Genomic DNA, 22,042 nt, shown 5'->3' with positions numbered 1-22,042 from the left:
TTTCCCCTTGACATTAAGTCTAGCCATGTCTGACTCTGGGGGGTGGTACTCATTTGCATTTCTAAACTGAAGAGCTGACGTCTGTAGACGCCTCCTAGGTCATGTGGCCAGCATGACTGCATTAATAACCCCATGGAGCGCTGTTACCTTCCCACCAGAGAGGAACCAATTAATCTGCTCACATTTGCATGTTTTCGAACTGCTAGGTTGGCAGAGCTTACCCTGCTCCCCGGATTTGAACTGCAAACTTTTTGGTCAGCAAGTTCAGCAGTTCAGTGGTTTAACCCACTGTGCCACCAGGATTTACTAACCACTAAATATTTCCTGTGACTAAACTGAAGACCCTATACTTTGGACATATCATAAGACAACATGGTTCAGTGGAAAAGAGGATAATGCTCAGTAAAGTTGAAGGTGATGGGTAAAGAAGACAGCTGTATTATAGCTCAATTGATTGATGAAGCAAAAATGCCCCTGAATTTCAGAAACTAAGAAGTGCCATTAATAACGGGGTCTTTTGGAGGTCTATTTTTTATATGATTACTATAAGTCAAGGCCAATTTGACAGTAAATAATAACAATAGAGCACGGTCTTTCCACAGAACATTTTAACCATTGTATTCAATGTATTCATAACCAGTAACTCACCTGTGGTGGTACACATTCCTTTAAAACCTTACGAATGCCACAGTCTAACACCTCTTTGCTTCCAAACTGAAAACAGAATCAGAAAGCTGTAACAAAAATGAAGCAATAACATGAAAATGAAAAACCAAGCAGTTCTCCATCCAGGCTCACAGTCTCACCTTTCCTACATTGACCTGGCCTAGGTACCGCAGGTTGTACAGAAGCCTGAGAAGAAAATGGTCAAGACTATTAGCCCAATAAGTTTACAAATAGGTTTTTCATTTATGAACCAAGTGCAGCCTTTGAGGACAGTTCAAGCTATGCACCAAAGTACTTTGACTTCCAAGAAGAATTTTGTGAGATGATTCTGAACAGTTATGTTGACAAATCTGGCCTTTATATATTAGTTAGTTGTTATGTGACTGGCACAGATTTCTAAATACACAACACAGATAGGGTGTGACAACTGGGACTACTGCCTGCATATTCACATGGAAGTTGGAGTTCTCTAAATGTTGTCAACCTGTAGTTCCCATCATCCCTGGGGCCTCAAAGGGGTGTTGTAGCTAACTAAATGTTGACTCAGGTCACAGCAGACACTTTTTTGCCAGAACAGGAGGTTGTAAGTATGCACATAATGTGGACTTCCTTGGCTCTCTTGACTTTGGAGATGCTTCTCACCACAGAACCTTCACTTACATACCTGCCTTCTTGGAAGTCCCTGAATAGACTCAGAAGTGGGGTGGGCAGATCAAAATACAACCTGGCAAAATGGCACTACCTAGAAGAATCCTTCACCTTGTGTGACAGTGGAGCAGAACAAACAACTCCATACCTGTATGCTTGTCCACAGTGCCCTGCCTCATGCACAGAGGAAGAACTGTATAAAGCTACAGACAATGTGGTTGCTGTTGCCCAGTTTGTAGCTCTAGGAAGTTTAAAGAAAACAGCAGAAAAACCGTAATGTTCTTATTTCAATTACAGTCCGTGTTCACAATTAATGCATGTCTGTGATCTTTATTGCTACGGTTTGTCAAACACGGAGACCTGCAGCTGCTTTGTTTCAGCTCGTTGGCTCTGCCAGCCCCCCTACCTGCCCCCCTGTACGCTCCGGGTCTCTTTCTCTTCCTTGTGTATATGCTCATGCTGGAGCTGGAAGCTGGGGATTTTCTCCTGGAGAATTTTCAGGTAAGGCAAGAGTGGCTTGTACGTTCTTCCATCGTGCCATTTCCACCGGATGAGGCAGAAGCTTAGTGGTTTGCCTTTCAATTTCTGTAGCACTGTCCCCGCCTAAAGTTAAAGAAGATACAGTCACCAATACGAAGGATCGTATGTTATCACTCAGCATTCCCTCACTGTGGTCACTTCCCAGACCTAATGCTTAGAATATTACTTTCAAAAAGAACTATTTACATTACTTATGACCCTGAGTACTCAAAAGGTAATTACAATATGACCCCAATATCAATGGGAGATACTTTCCTGAACTGTTTTTATATGTGCATGTGTTTTATTTTATTGTATTTTATATTGTGTTGACTTTTATGTTTGTTTCTAGGCACTTTGTGCTTTCTGTAAGTCGCCTCAAGCCCCTTCGGGGAGATGGTGGCAAGTTGGAAAAATAAAGTTATTATTATTATTATTATTATTATTATTATTATTATTATTAAGTTATTACTGTGGACTCAGCAAATCATGGATAATAGCAAACCAATAATAGTTTTCACTGTGTGTTGCACCCAATTTTTTGAGTGGCAGAATTGGTATTTTTGTGTTCCCCACATAATAGTTACAGAGCCATATGGGGCTGATTCCCCTTCCTTTCCTCTTTCTCAGAAGGTCTCTGGAGCTCCACTCTTCCCTCCTTCCTCCAAGGCAAGGCAGTTTAAATAAACCTGAAATTGAGATCTCTGGAATTGGGATCTTTCTGCCTTCCTCCAAAGAGCCCCATTCCAGATTTTGTGAACTGCGGTGTGTTAGGAGAAAGAAGAAAGAAAGAGTGAATCTTTTCTCCTTCCTCCGAGCAAGGCAGTTTTAAAAACAAGCAAACAGAAATGGAGCTATTTGAGGCTGGATCACCTCACCTCCTTCTCTCTTGGTAGTAAGGCAGAAACTGGAGAATAAAAGGCAGACGTTTTCATCACATAATAGTCGCAGCCCCTTTTTTGATTAAAAAAGGGATAAAAAGTGTGATTATCATGCGACTAAATATGGTATTAGCAAACCTTACTGAATGGAATGACTTCTGCAGAAAGTTACCATAGAGTCAGCCCAGAAGACTAGATTCTTTGACACAATTCTATAGTAACTTTGGCCATGAGCATATCATAGATTCACCAGGAGAACCCAGAAAATTCCTAGAGACGATATATTTTGTCAGGTGTAGGTAGGTGAAACTGTGGGTTCCAGCCCTGCACCTCATACTATAGGAGCCCTCGGGTTAAACCCTTGTTCCAGCAGGACTGCAGACTGAAAGGTCAACGGTTTGAATCCAGGGAGAGGGGTGAGCTCCCATCTGCCAGCTCCAGCTTCTCATGTGGGGACATGAGAGAAGCCTCCCACAGGATGGTAAAACATCCAGGTGTCCCCTGGGCAACGTCCTTGCAGACAGCCAATTCTCTCACACCAGAAGCAACTAACACGCAAAAAACCAACAACCCCAAACCTCGTACTATGCTTCTTCTTTTACACCTTATGTCTTCTGATCACCCAATAGGTTATTACTACCAGGCTCTCATTCCAAGAGAAAGGTAGGATATAACTTACACAAATAAATAAATAAATAACATGTTATTGTTACTGCAACCCAGAAGGTAACTCACTGGATGATTCATCATGAACACGTTGTTACATTATGACTGTGTCAATTAAAATTACAGGAAAAGGATCTGGGGTTGCCCCTACAACTCTGAATTTCCTATTGCTGAATGAACAACCTGCCTAGGCTCTTTCTTCACCACAGACACTCATTTATGCAGGCACAGTGTAGCTGATCATGAAGCTGCCATGGTCACTGCCCACAGATGCTTTGCACAGGAGTGCAGACGCAGTTACTTCTTCAGTCTCTTTGCTTTCTTTTCCACCTCCCTATTCCCTAAACAATTGCTTTTATTTCATGCCAGGTGTAGAGAAAAACATCCCTCTATCTCTCAACTCCTTCTCATCAACGTAGCGAAGTCTAAGTTGCTCCCTCTGTCACTTTTTGGATTACTAATTTCGCCCTCTCCTTCTGCACCTCCCCCTACCAGTCACACTAATGCATTATTTCTGTTGACCCAACATTAATAAGAACATCAGCCCTAGCCTTGCCTTACTCAACTGCTGAGTATGCCTGCCCTGTTTGGCATAGGTCTGCCCATGCAAAGCAGGTGAATATAGCATTGAATGAAACATGCAGAATAATCACAGGATGTATTAAACCTACACCTGTTGATAAACTCTACAAGCTAGCTGGCATTGCCCCCCCCCCCCCCCCCGATGTGCGATGGGAAGTTGCTGCTAAATGTGAGAGAAATAAAGTTGAACACTACTCAAATCAAGGAAAAGCTTTATGAGAACTACCACTCCTCTTGGCGTCCCTCCAGCAACAGCAAGGGTCTCCCTCTGGGCAGCTAAACCAGGAAATCCCAACTGGATGGCCCACCGCGAGCATCTTCCTCCAGGGGCAAACCAAGAATGGGCAACCTGGAAGTCCCTGAATAGACTCAGAAGTGGAGTGGGCAGATCGAAACACAACCTGGCAAAATGGCATGACCTAAAAGAATCCCACACCTTGCATGACTTTGGACAGACAACTCTGCATCTGTATGCTTGTCCACTGTGCCCTGCCCCATGTACAGAGAAGTAATTGTTGGAGGCTACAGACAATGCTGTTGCTGTTGCCTCTTTTTGGTCAAAAGATATTTAGCCGCCTGCATACCTTCTATTTTATCAGTTTTATACTAATTTATGCAATGCTTTTGATACGAAATAAATAAAAATAAATTATTTCTGTTGTTATCAGTCTATTTAATTTGAGCAGACCAGGGGCAGGCTAAAAAAGGCAGGCTCATATTTAAAAGGCTTTAAAAAAAATTCCAGGTAACCTGAGTCTATCCCTAAAAAGCTGGGCACTTTCAATAATGTATTGTTTATAGGAAAGCATGAAGCAAGTAGGATCTGAAACAGAATTTTGCAGTGTGGAGTTGTAATTTTATGCTGTTTCCCACATATTTAATCAACATTCCATATCTAAGAACACGGCTCACCCCATTCCTCTTAGGATACTCCTTAATAAAGTTGCTTCTTTGCTTGTATTACTGCCAGCCGTAGCCAAGCTTGTCAGACTATGTCATTTTGACTAGATAGGAGTCCACACTCACAGAATGATTTTGCTTTTCATGTATTATCAGAAACAAATGCAAGCCAATCACTCACATTCAGTTAGAGGTAAAAGGTAGTCCCCTGACATTAAGTCCAGTCATGTCTGACTCTGGGGTGTGGTGCTCATCTCCATTTCTAAGCCGAAGAGCCAGTGTTGTCCGTAGACACCTCCAAGGTCATGTGGCCGGCATGACTGCATGGAGCTCCGTTACCTTCCCGCCAGAGTGGTACCTATTGATCTACTCACATTTGCATGTTTTCGAACTGCTAGGTTGGCAGAAGCTAGGGCTGACAGCTATATAACAGTTATAGAACAGTTATCTAAATAATCTTAATCAGGTGATTTAATTAAACTGTGATTTTCTCACTATCTACAGCCCAGAACAAGCCCCAGGTTAAATCTCTGAGCTGCTGAACTTGCTGATTGAAAGGTCAGCGGTTTGAGTCTGGAAAGCGGGTGAGCTCCTGCTGTTAGGCCCAGCTTCTGCCAACCTAGCAGTTCGAAAACATGCAAATGTGAATAGTTCAATAGGTACCGCTTCTGCAGGAAGCCACATGACCTTGGAAGTGTTTACAAACAATGCTGGCTCTTCAGCTTAGAAATGGAGATGAGCACCACCCCCAGAGTCAAGGGGAAATCTTTACCTTTACCTTACAGCACAGAACACACCTGCAAAGAGGGCATTACTTCTCCCCTTGCCTCCCATAAAGGTTAACAAGCTTTTCGATTAACTTCCACATTTCTAGACATTAAAACAAAAACTTTGATGTGCATTAGCTACTAATATTATCACTTTAAATTGCAGATTTTCTAACAGTAATATTAGATTTTTATTGCAGTTAGCTACAGAGATGGATATTTCATTTTTTGAAATAATACACATAGAAAAATATAACACGCGTTCTTCTTTCCCTCATCAGTCTTTTAAAATCTCACTCTAATCTCCAGGTCAAACACCAGAGCTTTTGTTCAGCATGGTTCCCATAGCAACTGTGCACAGCTATTCTGCACCTTCTCACAATGATCTTCACGTGAAGCGTAGCTTTCCCGGCTCCTACCCCCCCCCCCCCAGGTCAAATGGTTCCCTTCCATACCTGCCCACTGTATGCATTCCTCAGTGAAATCCCATTGATCTCATCAATGACGTCTCCAACTAGCACAACCTCATCCACCTCTGCCTGGCTCTGCGGGAGCACATCCGTGATGAAAATCCGTCCATCCAAGTATCTGTGACGGCAGGAAAAAACATCTGCTGAAGAGCCACCACACACTTGAGCAGAGCAAGAAGGAAAGGGGGTGGGCTGGAAGCAATACATTATCAGTGAGTGGTTAATTACACATTTTTTAAAACACAAAACACTAGAAGCAAGAGCCTTCCAGTCCACTCCCATTCTACAGGAATATACAACTAAAGTACTACTGACAGGTGCCCATCCCATCTCTGTTTAAAAACCTCCAAAGACAGCCAATTCCATTGCCAAACAGCTCTTACTATCAGGAAGTTCTCCCTAATGTTTAGATGGTATCCCTTTTCCTGAAATTTGACTCCACTGCTCCATAGTGGCTTAGTCTCCATAGCTGCAGAAAACAAGCTGGCTCTCTTTTTCAAACATTCAAAATGTCCCTTCTCAACCTTCTTTACTCCAGACTAAACATATCCAGCTGCCTAAGCCATTCCTCACAGGGCTTGGCTTCCAAACCTTTGACCATTTTGATCAGCTTCCTCTGGACATGTTCCAGCTTGTAAATATCCTTGAATCGTGATGCTCATAACTGGACATAGCGTTACTCTTGTTGAGATGTGACCAAAGTAGAATATAGCGTGGCTATGATTTCCCTCGATCTAGACACTCTACTATTGATACAGTCTAGAATTGCATTGGCTTTTCGATGCTGTATCACACTTTTGACTCATGTTCAGCTCATGGCCTACTAAGATTCCTAGTGTGTTGGCTGCAGTGTGTAGTGTTGCACAAACATAACAAGAAACCTCTGAGTCAATGTGAAATAAACAATATCAACTTGTATGCACTTTTACACTGCAAAGGTGATGATTAGTATGGTACACTAGTATATTCCTTTTCTGTTGTATGCACACCACATGTCTAAGAAGGGCATCACTAAGTACATCTCCATTCATGAATATGTGAGAACTCCACATGTGGCCCTTTAATGCAAGAGACAACTTCTGTTCCTGCTTTGGATATCTTGCCAAGCTGGAATGTAGTCAAAAGACTTGACAGAATGAGAAGTCAATGCCACATTGAAACACAGTTTTGGTTGAAATATAGAATACACTTGTGGGGTCCTCTGAATGCTGTGGGATTCAAATAGATCTTGGTACATCATTACGAACCATCACAAAGTTTAAGATCAGCTGGAGAGGCCCTGCTCCCGAACCCAGCACCATCGCAAATGCGACCAGTGGGGACGAGAAACAGGGCCTTCTCAGTGGTGGCCCCTCACCTGTGGAACTCTCTCCCTAGTGACATCAGATTGGCTACCTCCCTCCTGTCCTTTAGAAAAAAATTCAAAACCTGGTTATGAGACCAAGGATTTGAACAGTAACAGCAGCAATTGGGAATAAGACTCAATGTGATATGTATGACAATGGACTGTCCCAGGCACTGATTTTAAATGAGCGTGATTGAAATAAAATGTTTCTTAATATTTTAATAAACTGTTTTAAAATATGTTTTATAATTGTAGTTAGCACTCGAATGAGTGTTTGTTGTGAAGCCACCTGAGTCCCCCCCCCCCTGCCCCCGAGGGGTGAGAAGGACAGGGTACAAATGTACGAAATAATAAATACACCATTTGAAGCAAGCAACATGTCAGCAGTTATTTGTTACTTTGGGAGAGCAACAGACTGGTCACACTTGATACTTTAAAAGTAAAAGATTTGTAAAACAAAAGGATTTCCTTCCCAAAAAGTGATTTAGATAAATAACACCACTACTCCAACAAAGTTTTAGACATAACAAAACACAAGGTCTCTTTTTTTCAGTTTATTATTTATTTATTTATTTGCTTTATTTCTATACCGCATTTTTCAGCCCGAACAGGCGACTCAATGTGGTTTGAATCCGACTCAATGCGGTTTGTAGTCTGAATCCAACCACTGTACCAGACTGGTTCTCTTTTATATTGCTCTATGGGAGCAAGAACCAGTCTCAAAACGTATAGGCAGTACTTGGTAAAATCTCTACAGTAAGCCTGGGGAAGTGCATTCCAATTTCCAATGCTGTGGCATTATTTATTATTTATTTATTTGCGGTATTTATATCCAGCCCTTCTCAACCCCTTCTCAACTCAAAGCAGTTCACAGTGTTGGCGACTATTCAATGCCATCAATAAAAAACAGTATGAAACATCGAAATAGACCCTCCCTTGATAAAACATTAAACATTATTAAACACATCACATAAAATAACAACACATATCAAACTAAGACATCTGACAGCCACCATTATCAGATGCAGAATGTGGAACAGTGAATCAGATTGATGTACATTGTTTTAATGACCACATTTTAGCTGTTTCCATGAGTTTTCCTACACACATTTTTAAAAGGTTTGGCAACATCGTAGAGCATCAGATCTCTTACCTGAGCACCATTCCAAGTTCTCTGCAGGGGACAGTTTCGTACATCAGGCAAACCTGAAAAGAAGGATTAATCAGTTTGGAGCCTCTGGTGGTGTAGCGGGTGAAACCGCTGAGCTGCTGAACTTGGTACATCATTGCTGACCAAAAGATCGGCAGTTCAGATCAGAGGAGCAGGGTGAGCGCCTGCTGTTAAGCCCAGTTTCTGCCAACCTAGAGTTTGGAAACATGCAAATGTGAGTGGATCAATAGATATCGCTCCGGTGGGAAGGTAACAGTGCTCCATGCAGTCATGCTGGCCACATGACCTTGGGGGTGTCTACAGACAAAGCCGGCTCTTCAGCTTAGAAATTGAGAGGTGGCCACCCCCCAGAGTTGGACACAACTATAGATTTAAGGTCAAGGGGAAACCTTTACCTTAAGCTTGAAGAAATCCCCCTTCACAATGCAGAGCCTTAGCAATGATGATGTATTTTACTTCCATTTGGGAATTATTTACTTTACAAAGTCTAGAGTTTGCCATTTATGCATTAAAAAAAACGAGCAATAACGATTTTTGGCTTCAATGGCACCGTTGGGAATTCTTGACCCTCCAGCTATTGTTGGACCTTAGCTACCAAATGACTCCATGGCAAAAGATTAGGGCTAATCTTTCCCCAGTCTTCTTCTAAGATGAACTAGTAATGGACTTCTTCACAGCTTGGATTAAAATGAAACACGATCTCCTGAACTCAGACGTATGCAGCTTGGAGGAACAGCCTAAGTGGAGCCATTCATTATCTTTACTGTACACACAGAGAAAAGAAAAAGAAATTTGCCAGCAGGGGCTAATACTGGGCCAATCTGGTTTGCATAACGCAAAAGAAATTACCATGTCATCCATCCCCTGAGAAACACATTTACATTAGGATACACATTTAAAACTATCTTGCTTGTGATGAAGTGATTTGTCACGTATAAACTATGACCCAGCTGAAGCCAAATCCTTCCGTTGGCAGCTGATGTCTCCCTTTTTAGTGAAGCCCATATCTCTTCCAGGAACATAGTCCACATTTTGAAGGAGTTGCTTAAGGTCAAGAGACCAACATTTTGGATAATTTCTTTAAAACAGGCATGAGCAAAATTCAGCCCTCCGGGTATTTTGGATTTCAACTCCCAGAAATCCCAGCCAGCTTACCAGCTATTAGGAATTGTGGGAGTTGAAATCCAAAACACCTGGAGGACCAAAGTTTATCCACGCCTGCTTTAGAAGGTGGGTCAAAATAAATTAATCACATAACTAACATCAGAACCACCCACCTCCACTGTTTCTAATCTTAAAGTAAAATGTATATGTATGAAATATAGATGGCCATTAAAAAAAAAACCAAGTCAAGATATGAGAGGCCTGCTCACACAGCACGATAGTACAATTATTCCACTTGAACTGTCATGATTCTGTCCTGGGAAATTCTGCAAGTTTCAGGTGAGGAAGGGCCCTGAAAATCCTCAGTCTGGAGCATCTCTAGTCCTCTGAGCAACATACAAGTCCCAAAGGGATTCCACAGGCTGCTGCCATGGCAGTTAAAGTGGGATCATTGTGATATAAGTTTGTAGTGTAAAAGGGTTTAGGAAAGCAAAGCAGTCAAAAGGAAACATGGTTTGTACATTGAGAGAAACAAGTTCATATTTCACAAACAGACTTTTACTGCATGAAAGGCTGAATGTATGATTGTAAGGTAAAAGTAAAGGTTGTCCCCTGACATTAAGTCCAGTCATGTCCGACTCTGGGGAGGTGGTGCTCATCCCCATTTCTAAGCCGAAGAGCCAGCATCGTCCATAGACACCTCCAAGGTCATGTGGCCGGCATAACTGCATGGAGCGCTGTTACCTTCCCACCAGAGCAATACCTATTGATCTACTCACATTTACATGTTTTCGAACTGCTGGGTTGGCAAAAGCTAGGGCTGACAGAGGGAGCTCACGCTGCTCCCCAGAATCGAACCTGCGACCTTTCGGTCAACAAGCTCAGCAGCTCAGCACTTTAACCCACTGCGCCATCTTGTAAATGTAAACACAGGGGCATGAAGTAACTCATTAAGTTAGGGAGATTTCCAAGGGCACATCATTTCCCTGGCTCCAATCTCCATTTCTACGACACAATAACAAATAAGAAAAAACAAAACTCCTATCTAGAACAAAGGGTCAATTTTGCCTTTTGCTTTTGGGGTGAATATCTTTCATGGCCACCACCATCTATAAAACAGCAAAGTGTGAACCAAGCAAGAAGAGGATCTTAAGAAGTTGAACCAAAACCTCTTACCGGAAGTTGCCAGCTTTCGTCCAAGAAACTTGAATTCTATAAAGAATAAGTACAGCAAACTATGAGAGGGAAAGCCAAAGGATAGCAAAGGTTAAAACAAAGACTGCAGTACATATACTACACTGGAGATATTGCATGAAAACTTTGTCCTAAAGACATTTGTTACCATACCTGCAAATCTAGGGAGAAATTCATTTCTGTCACCACAAGCATCAGGGAGAGGAAAGGCTCTGGAAGAAGAGGACCAAGGACCAAGGTCAATGTACAATTCCTGACCAGGTTTAGAGGCTCATTAATCAACAGTGTCATAGCCATTATGGAGAGACCATAAAATACCAGGGGATCTCAAATTCAGCCACAAGAAGAGAAAGACTCCCTAAAACAATATGCAAACCATTCTAAAGGACAGTTGAAGTTGGCCCTCTGTATCAACAGATACTGTACCTATGGATTCAACCACGCAAGGTTACTAAGTGTGGTATTATCACAGAATATGTATCCTAATAGGGCATAATCCCCCAATCAATGTGGTTAATGACCATTGTGTCTGGGAGATTCTAAGAGTTGTAGCCCTATACAGTATTTCCTCACACAAGCTTTAAGGAAAACGACATATGAAGCCATATAGAGCTCCTCAGTCATTATGGCATTGCAATGAATCTGGAACCATATATATCAATTCACAGATTCCTGGAGAAGGTAGAACAGTGGTTCTCAACCTTTTTTTGACCATGGAGCACTCTCCAACATTAGTACCAAAAGGGTTACAAATTGGTTTTTGGTCAATTTTAGATTTGGTTTGGATATTTGGGCTGCTGATTCAGAAAACTCCATTGACTAGACCACATCAGCTCTAGTTTCTGATATAGAACATATGCCATCCAGTAGTTGCCATCTGCTCGCCCACCAAAAACAATATTTAATAATCTAGAGCTGATGTGGTAGTAGTAATCTTTTGTGGGTAATCAGCCTCTCTGCCCGCCACTCCTGACATCCCCATTGCCTTGGCAATGGGGGTTTCACGAGACCAGTTGCTCTCATTGCTGCGTAGTTTTGAGACAACGGTGTAGTAATGGTGAGGGTGCAGATCGTATTTTAATTTTTGTTGACCACTGGTGGGCCACGGACCACAGGTTGGGAACCACTGGGCTAGAACATTTTAAGCATTCTTTTAATAAAAAGACTTATTTGTGACATATCACAGCAGACCTGTCTACAAGTCAGGACTATTACAATCCTCAAAGTAACCTGGACCCAAGCTATATACATACAGTACTGCACATAAGTGTTGATTTACAAGATAACCCATTGATTCAAATGGACCACTCCCACAGAGAGCAGCAACTACAGTTTGGCCTAACAAACTTATGATAATTTTAAGTTTCCTGGACTAGAATGTAGTTGAATCAGATCTATGCCATGCACTCCCTAGAATGCTGTGAAGTGCAGTGTGGTGGGATTGTGATGGTGTTTTGGAAACTCACCAGAAAATTCTTCATTACCCAGGATAGAGGTCAATGGATCATACCACTGAAAGCAGACAGAAATATACACACACAAATAAAATGACTTAAATTAATTGATCACAAGGATGCATGTGCATCAGAAGCAAGAGACAAATATTAAAAGTGTACACAATCTAAAGTGGATTTGGATTTTAGACCTGGGAGATCAAGGTAATGCCACTACCAGGTTTTCCCAAAATGGACTTGAAGTCTTACAGTCATATTTTAAAAAGTAGTTACATGTTCTTCTTGATAAACTGAAATATATAATGAACATTTACTCTGCTGTCCTTTGGATAAAGCAAAAGCCAACCACAACTTCAAAAATGCATGCATGTGGATTCTATCATGTTGATATGAATATAGAAATGCCATACAAACCAGATGTTCAACATAGCACGCGTGTCCTCTTGCATGTCCCGAGAGAAGTTCAGGAAAAGAACAGAAAGTGTTGCATCCCTTTATTACTTAAATTAGATGCTCCTTCTTAATTCCTATGGATTATTATTGAACATTCCCACCTCAAATAGCCTGGGAGCTTTGACAAGCTGCTGAAGAGCAACAGCCAGTAACTTCCTATTCAAAGCATGGCGCAGAAAGTACCGCCCTCTTCCTTGTGCTGTCAGCAGCTTCTCACAAGAATTAGTCTTCTCAATGATCACTGATAGATGTGGCATACTATAGGGAGAAAAGACACTGTTACCCTGAATCCTACTTTACTTTTAAACCTAGTATCAACTGCTAGGACTTTTATGAAGTCACTTGAAATGTAGAGGAAAACCCATGCACCTTCCGTGATCCTTTCCTCAACACTTCTCAAGGAACAGGACTAAGAATTCTGAAAACTATGGCTTTCAAAAGGAAAGTTAGATAGATTTGTTTATTGATTAGTCCTCTGACCATATCATATCATCAGTAAAAGACAAAAGACAAGTATGCAAAGACACAATAAACACAAATCCCTGTCCTAACATTCCTGTAATAGTGGGTTGTTGTAGATTTTTTCGGGTTATATGGCCATGGTCTAGAGGCATTCTCTCCTGATGTTTCGCCTGCATCTATGGCAAGCATCCTCAGAGGTAGTGAGGTCTGTTGGAACTAGGAAAAAGGGTTTATATATCTGTGGAATGATCAGGGTGGGACAAAGGACTCTTGTCTGCTGGAGCTAGGTGTGAATGTTTCAACTGACCACCTTGATTAGCATATAATGGCCTGACAGTGCCTGGAGCAAACTTGTGTTGAGAGGTGATTAGATGTCCTTGTTTATTTCCTCTCTGTTGTGCTGTTGTCATTTTAGAGTTTTTTTTTTAATACTGGTAGCCAGATTTTGTTCATTTTCATGGTTTCCTCCTTTCTGTTGAAATTGTCCACATGCTTGCGTATGTGTAATTTCTACATGGGACTGTATGGAATTACATGTGTAATTTCTAAAGGGAACACTTTGAAAAACAAGCCCTGGAAACAGCAACCAAAAAGCCCACTATATGGTTCAGATATGTGGATGACACCTTCACCATTTGGAGCCATGGAGAAGAAGAACTCAACAGGTTCCTGGACCATCTTAACAGCATCCACCCAAACATCCAGTTCACCATGGAAGAAGAAAATGAAGGAAGACTGCCTTTTCTAGATGTCCTAGTCATCCGCAAGCCAGATCAACAATTGGGGCACACCGTTTACAGAAAACACACACACAGATAGATATCTACATCAAAACTCCAACCATCACCCAAGTCAAAAAAGCCCTGGCAGACCGTGCAAAAAGAATCTGCGAACCCCACCTCCTCCAAGATGAACTGAACCACCTCAACTGGGCTCTACAGGCCAATGGATACTCCACCTCAGATATCAGAAGAGCTGCAAGACCGAGAACAAGCCACGAGAGTAAAGATGAAGATCCACCCAGAGGAAAAGTGTTCTTGCCATACATCAAGGGAACCACTGACCGCATAGGGAAGCTGATGAGGAAACACAACATACAAACTATCTACAGACCCACCAAGAAAATCCAACAAATGCTACATTCAGCAAAGGACAAGAGGGATCCTCTCACTTCTGCAGGAGTCTACCGTATATAATGCAGCTGTGGACAAGTCTACATAGGAACCACCAAATGCAGCATTGCCCAAACACAAATCCAGGAACATGAAAGGCACTGCAGACTACTTCAACCAGAGAAATCAGCCATAACAGAGCACCTGATGAACCAAACTGGACACAGCATATTATTTGAGAACACAGAAATGCTGGACCACTTCAACAACCACCATGTCAGACTACACAGAGAAGCCACTGAAATCCATAAGCATGTGGACAATTTCAACAGAAAGGAGGAAACCATGAAAATGAACAAAATCTGGCTACCAGTATTAAAAAACTCTAAAATTAATCTTTGAATAAATGCTGTGAAGAGTTGTTTCCCTTCGAAGATATACTTTGCTATAAGGTGATGTAAAGTAAAGCAGTCCTCTATTGCGGAACTTCCTGATCTAAACCTTGCCTGTTCTCCCATCAACAAGTTGTTTTTTTTTTAAATCAACAATCCAGTCCTCAAGTTTGCCTAATAGATGTTTTTAATATATTTTGGCCACAATGTCAATAAGACTTATGGGTCTGTAATTTTTGAGGTCCCCTTTGTCACTTCAAAAGGAACGTTGCTCATCATCATGACCTACTTTGGCTTTTTAAAGATTGATTTTTTAAAAAGAGGAAGCCTCTAATTATGGGATGACGTTAATGCCATTTTTATTAATACTGTGTTCAATACAAAATACTAAGAGGCAAAAAAAACAACAAAAACAAAAACAAAAACAAAACCAGCATCAGCAGAAGACTATGTTCCCATTCAAATTGCTAAATGCTTCTAGACCAAAGCTTTTAAAACTGTGGATCCCAACAGCAGTAATGGTACTGCTTTAACTTAATGTTGGGGTTGCAAAATATTTGGCAACAGTAAAAGGTTTCATGCCAAATGGTTGTTTTAGATATTTACATGAATTTATTAGCAACAATGTCCGGCACATACTGATTTTACTTGATGGTTTGTGGTGTAGACTCCTTCTTTGGAGTGTGGTGGTGGATGCTTCTTCTTTGGTGGCTTTAAAACAGAGGCTGGATGGCCATCTGTCGGGGGTGCTTTGAATGCGATTTTCCTGCTTCTAGGCAGGGGGTTGGACTGGATGGCCCACAAAGTCTCTTTCAACTCTGTGATTCTATGACTCTAAATACTAAGTTTCTAAATACTTTGTTTTACATTGGCTTTCATCTTTAATAAATGATATAATTATATGTCTACCAAAGATCTATTTTCCAATACATTTCTCTATGATTTATTATCCTTAAATGTTTGATTGCATACCTATGTACCTGTGGCCAAGTAAAATTTTCTCATGCAAAAAGGGGTCATGCGTGGAAAAAGTTTGAGAAGTCCTGCTATAGACCACCAACCTGTGATGGGTCCCCTGGTTTGGAAGCTGTTCCAGCCAGTGCCAATAGTCCTTTTTCTTGAATCCTAGAACTGGTTCTGAAGATGAGAAGAATACTTTTGACCAACAATGCTAAAGAGAGATGTGTGTGATGTGATACATCCAAACATTGACTGTTCAGAGTGATAGTGCAGGAGGGTCTATTTCATTGTACTTGCCTCAATAAGCTATATCTAGGAAAAGACATTTTAGAATATGTGCAGGTCTCAAGCATTAAACACATGTAACACCTGTTTGGACTTGAAAAACCAGAACTGGCTTTCACACCAGGAATGGGTGACTTCCAAAGTTTGTGTGAGCCACATGGGACCCAGCATAGCATCTCCATTTTCGATCCCCCCATGCCCCACCAAAATCTTTTGCAACCCAAGTCCTAAGAAGTAAAATAAAGCCTCCCAAACCCTCTGGGCTTCAATGGCTATTTCACCCCATTTTGACATCTTCTCATTTGATGAAGGCCTATACAAGACTTTCTAGGAACCAGAACTAGCCTGAGTAATTTCCTATTTTGAAAAGAAAAATACCCAACAAAAATCCTCATAGAGGCTCAGGGCCACCTCAAAATCAGGCAAATGGCCAACTGTGGCCATACTGAGGTAAAAGTCATATTAGAATGAAATATTTTTAGAGAATTGTACAAAAATAGTCTTGAGGATTAGCCCATGTCTTAGTTACTTCCCGTTCTGTTGTTGTTAAGTACCATCAAATCAGTTTATGAATGAGAGATGCTCAAGAATCGAAGGCCAACAATTAATTTCATCGACAAATGGGCATTTGAACTGTGGACTTTCCTGAGGCCAACACTACAAATGCTACACCAGGCTGCTTGTAATGTATATGCAGGCCTTCATTTGCTCTCCTTTTTCTTTCATATAATGCGGTTTCCTTAACTACAGAATGAGGGAGCGGGGATTCATGATACTTTGTGCTAGAGCAGCAAGAGGTTTCACATGTCTATCGTTCTTGTTTCACTTGCCCTGAATGCCTTCCTAGCTTTAGATGGCCATTATTGTGGCAATTATGGCTTTGCACTTATTTTAGTGATATAATCCACCCTTTTGAGTGCTCTCTGGACAGGAAGTTAAGCAGACAAAGGCATGAACAGTTGATGGTAATGAAAAATCAGAGCATTCAGCAGCATTGCTCTTACTCCATTGTCATGCAATGCCGCACTGTTAAAGCAGACACAGGGGAAGTAGGTCTTCCTAAAGAAGGTTCGATATGGCACAGGCACCCATCCACTCATGGAGCTGTAAAGGCCACTCACGTTTCATCCCTTTCCGAAGGACCATCTCAAGGGTCTCACAAAAGGACTGAAGGTGTGGGGAGGTATCTGTGTGTGGACTGCTGCATCCCTGAAGGTTGAGGATGCACGCTGCAAGGAAACAGGATATAAGTCAAGCTGTAGCCATCAAAACAATAAATATCTGTTTTTTCCTCTTCTTCTGTAGAATATCACAGCTCAATGTTGAATCTTGTTGAAAATCTTGTTCTATCATTTGTAGAATGAATGTTCTTGAATTAAAAAAGATGGAACATGTGATGGAGTTTAATGATGTCACTTCAACTTTTCTTACTGATATAAACGTCACCTCAAAGTGTTTAGCTTTGGCTAAAGGTCTGACATCTTGATAAGAGTGCCATGGTGGCAGAAAACATTATGCAGACATCTGGAACCAAAACAATCCAGTAATCCTTGCAATAATTTTGTTCTTCTTTTCAAATATGTTTTATTAAACACAATGTTTACATCCTAAAACATACACACATAGATAAAAGCTAATGAGCAAAAGCACAGCCAAATTAAACTCACATATGTTTAATTTCTTCTTGCCAGCTTTGATTTTTGGAGTGGGGGCTATATAGTTCTTTCATTTGTAATTAATAAGATTCTGTTTTATAAAAACATAGCTCAATTAGTTTGTAGCACCAAAAATAAATAAGAAGTTCATGGCAATGTAAAGGTGGAGAGATTTATTATGGATGGCCCAAACTAAATGAGCTGAAGCAGGCCCATAGCCAGGATTTTGATTGGGGGGGGGGGGGGGGTGAGTTTGATTCGGAGGGGGCTGAGTCTGAGTGAAAGAGGGTCTACCCTAGCAAACCTTTTGTATGGTTACCCCAAATCCCCCATGCATATGAGATATATTGAGCATGGTGATCAGATCATGATATGAATAAACGTAACAGTTTAAATAATGTACCAGTAAGGCCTTTTCGCAGACCACCATGAGAATTTCATGGTGGCCCCCCTAGCTACATGCCCGAGCTGAAGGGACTAACCCACTTCCACTACAATTCTGTGTACATTTCGTTAGAAACATACAAACAGCTCCCTGTTCAAGGGCGCTTACAGTACTTCCTTGTAAGTGTGTTTATGACATAAGCTTCAGGCAGCAACATTACACAGGCGTGGAATCATGCAGCCCTGTGATATCACTGGACTGAAAGATCCATTAGCCTTAGCCATCATAGTCAATGTTGAGGAATGCTGGGATTCAAACATGGGGTTTCAACCACACATGAAGGGCCACCCCTAATTAGACAATTAACTGAGACTAAGGGAGAATCTACACTATATAATTAATGCAGTCTGGCACCTCTTTAACTGTCATTGCTCAACGCTATGTAATCTTGGAAGTTGTACATTGGAGAGGCAACAATCCTCTTTGGCAGAGGTTAAAAACCTTGTAAAACTACAGCTCCCATGATTTCATAGCATGGAGTGAGAGTGTCAAACTGCATTAATGCTATAGTGCAAATGCACCCTAAGTCTCTTTGAACCCGATGGACTTGGAGCATCTACAGCCTGTTGTACACTGTCATATAATTCAGATTATCAAAGCAGATAATACACATGATCTGATTTGAACTGGATTGTATGAGTCTACACTACCATATAATCAAGTTTAAATAAGATAATCCAGATTTTATATGGATTATATGATTAGGGACCTAAAGCACGAAGAATGTATCGGAGTGCAATGCCAGACTTTTCATCGTTTTGATTGAATTAATAAATAACACAATCAATTGGGAATGATCTCATGAGTCTGCACAGGTAAACTAACAGATCTTGACAACTATGTTTTATTGCAAAAAGGTAATAAAGAAATCCTTAAAATAAATAAAGTGTGAGAAAGTAATCAATGAAGGCTCAGGTTCTGCAAATATTGGTTGTTCTCTAGATCGCACACTCCACCCATCTAGTTCATAAGCCAACTTAAGGAAGACATTTTCCGGCAAGCAAAAAAAAACCTTGTCTTTCGCCGATTGGAGAACAATGCAGTGCATCCGGTGTTTCCACAATTCCCTTCTCCAGTAAAATAAAGACTTCCCTCTGTGTAGGTATGCTCATATCTCAACTTATATATTATTATATTTGTTTACTATATTTATATTCTGCTCTCTCTCATCCCAAGGGGCTGGGCTTAGCACAACAGGCTAAACCACTGTGCTGCACAAAAGTCCTGCCGATTGAACGTTTGCCAATTTGAGCCTGGGTCAGGGTGAGCACCTGCCGTTAGCCCCAGCTCACCTGCCCACATAGCAGGTCGAAAGCAAAAATGCAAGTAGATAAATAGCTACCGCTTTTAATGGGGAGGTAATAAAGGTGCCCTTAAGAACATTTATCGGAGGAAAACTCCTTGGCATGGAAGATGGAGCGACAGCGCGACCCCCCCCCCCCATGGCCAGACCCGAGCACAGCCTCCAAGATGCTGGAAATAAGATGGGAAAACTGCTTTAACCTCTGTTTGTGTTGTTTGTCCTTGTTAATTGTATAATCAGTATTGAATGTTTACCATATGTGTGTTCTGTAAACCACTCTTTGAGCCCCCTTTGGGTGAGAAGGGCGAGGTGTAAATACTGTAAATAAATAAATAAAATAACGTGGGGGGCTCAGAGAGGCTTACAAAATGGCAATATTCAATTCCACATATACAATCAAATAAAATGGAATACATCAGATGCATAAATACAAGTAAAAACATATAAATACATAAAACTTTTATTTCTACTGAAGCACAAGCCCCATAGAGTTTAATGTAAGTGAGTTGCTATGCACGGGGCTCACTTCTAAATATGTATGCATAAACTTATACATTGAAGAGCCTTCAGCCCTTTGCCTCTGTATAAGGAAGAGCTGTGTTTGCACACTTCACTCTGCAAGTGGTTCCAATAAAAGTTGTTGATTGCATTCTCTAAAACAAACGGAGCAGTAAGGAAGCAATGATCCGGTTTCCCTGCTTCTTTCTCTGGCCTCAGAGATGGTTGGATGTTCAAGAGGGATGTGGGAACAGCTTTAGACAAGAACTAAGGATATTTTCCCATTAGGGATGGTGACATAACTTGGACTTAAAGGGGTGTGTGGATATAACTTCCCTGCATGCTAGGAATGGCTTATGATTACTAAAAAATAAACCCCAAAAACAGTTCCATCCCAAACATCTTTCAGTGGTATAAATGATGCCCACCGCTATAACATCTGAACACAATTCTCATATTGTTTATTCTTGGCAGAGACAAAAATAAAAGTCAAGTGTGCCCCCTGATACGGTTCTGAGTTTTCCGGGCTGTATGGCCATGTTCCAGAAGCATTCTCTCCTGATGGTTCGTCTACATCCATGGCAGGCATCCTCAAAAATTGTGAGGTTTATGGATATTATTATTATTATTATTTGATACATAACAAGATTAGTACAGAGTAAACAAGATAACTATGCTGGCTTTTGTATTTGATCACACACTGGACACTTCCCAAGTGTCTAGGACTGTGTGATGTATGGGCATATAATGTGTGCAGATCCGAGTAGGGTGCCCTTTGTCAGCTGACAGATGGTAATGTTGTCAGTGCCAATTGTTTTTAAGTGCAGGCCAAGGTCTTTAGGCATTGCACCCAGTGTATTGATCACCACTGTGACCACCTTCACTGGCTTGTGCCAGGGTCTTTGCAGTTCTATCTTGAAACCTTCATATCATGGAAGCTTTCCTGTTGCTTCTCGGCAATCCTGCTGTCACCTGGGATTGCACATCCATTATTATTATTATTATTATTATTATTATTATTGTGGATATCTTTATTATTGTTGCTATTGTGTAGATATCTCCATTGTTGTTCTTGTTATTATTATTGTGGGTATCTTTATTATTGTTGGAAATCATTATTATTATTATTATTATTATTATTATGGATATCTTTATTATTGTTGCTATTGTGTAGATATCTTCATTATTATTATTATTATTATGGATACCTTTATTATTGTTGGAAATCTTCATTGTTATTATTATTATTGTGGATACCTTTATTATTGCTGCTACTGTGTAGGTATCTTCATTATTATTATTATTATTATTATTGTGGATATCTTTATTATTATTGGAAATCTTCATTATTATTATTGTGGATATCTTTATTGTTATTGTTATTATGTGGATATCCTTATTATTGTTGTTATATGTATTGTGGATATCTTACTATTATTCTTATTATGTGGATATATTTATTATTATTATATTTATACCCCGCTTTATTTCTCCCGAAGAGGACTCAAAGTGGCTTAATATGAAAGCATTATTATTATTATTATTATTATTATTATACCCTGCTTTATCTCTCCCAAAGAGGACTCAAACTGGCTTAACATAAAAGCATTAAGATACAATATAAAATACACAAACATTAAAATACCTCCTACTCTCTGGCAGCCTCCACATAGGGAATGCCTGAAAATAAAACCCACTCAGGGTGCATCTACACTGTAGAATTAAAGCAGTTTGACACCACTTCAACTGCCATGGCGTTGGTAAGGCAGCAGAGCTTTTTGACAGGGAAGGAAAACTGCAACTCCTATTTTGATTGAACCATGGTAGTTAAAGCGGTGTCAACCTGCATTCGTCCTACAACAGTGTGGATGCCCCTCCTTCTTTCATTCATCCATCCATCCATTCCCTCTCTGTGTCTCTCTTTGCTTCCCCCCCCCCCCCTCCGCCTCTTCCCCTGCTCCTCCCCAGCCCCACTGGCCCTCTCTCTCACCTTTGAGGGTCCCCAGCAGCGGCTCTTTGGCGCTCATGCTTCGCCCTCCCCGCCGGCTCTTCGAAAAGCAATGGAGCCGCTCCGCTCGGGGCTCCCCCTAGTGGCCGCCACCGATGTAAT

The 22,042-nt window shown here is 41.0% G+C and overlaps 1 protein-coding gene across 1 annotated transcript in view; it reads right to left on the bottom strand.

Moving 5' to 3' along the window:
• The window catches only part of LOC132768606 (uncharacterized), a 26,399-nt gene extending 4,357 nt beyond the window's left edge, over nt 1–22,042 (bottom strand). The window contains exons 1-12 of the mRNA XM_067463792.1: nt 21,923–22,042; nt 17,153–17,260; nt 15,848–15,923; nt 12,922–13,078; nt 12,380–12,425; nt 11,067–11,125; nt 10,896–10,931; nt 8,598–8,650; nt 6,085–6,217; nt 1,721–1,917; nt 807–852; nt 649–714 (exon numbers count right to left, since the gene is read on the bottom strand). Coding sequence (XP_067319893.1) covers nt 649–714; nt 807–852; nt 1,721–1,917; nt 6,085–6,217; nt 8,598–8,650; nt 10,896–10,931; nt 11,067–11,125; nt 12,380–12,425; nt 12,922–13,078; nt 15,848–15,923; nt 17,153–17,260; nt 21,923–21,959 — 1,014 coding nt within the window. The 5' untranslated portion in view covers nt 21,960–22,042. The remainder of the gene's footprint in view (nt 1–648; nt 715–806; nt 853–1,720; nt 1,918–6,084; nt 6,218–8,597; nt 8,651–10,895; nt 10,932–11,066; nt 11,126–12,379; nt 12,426–12,921; nt 13,079–15,847; nt 15,924–17,152; nt 17,261–21,922) is intronic.

This window comes from Anolis sagrei, chromosome 2, assembly GCF_037176765.1.
Source record: "Anolis sagrei isolate rAnoSag1 chromosome 2, rAnoSag1.mat, whole genome shotgun sequence".
NCBI lineage: Eukaryota > Metazoa > Chordata > Lepidosauria > Squamata > Dactyloidae > Anolis > Anolis sagrei.
This window is presented reverse-complemented; position numbering and strand designations above follow the sequence as displayed.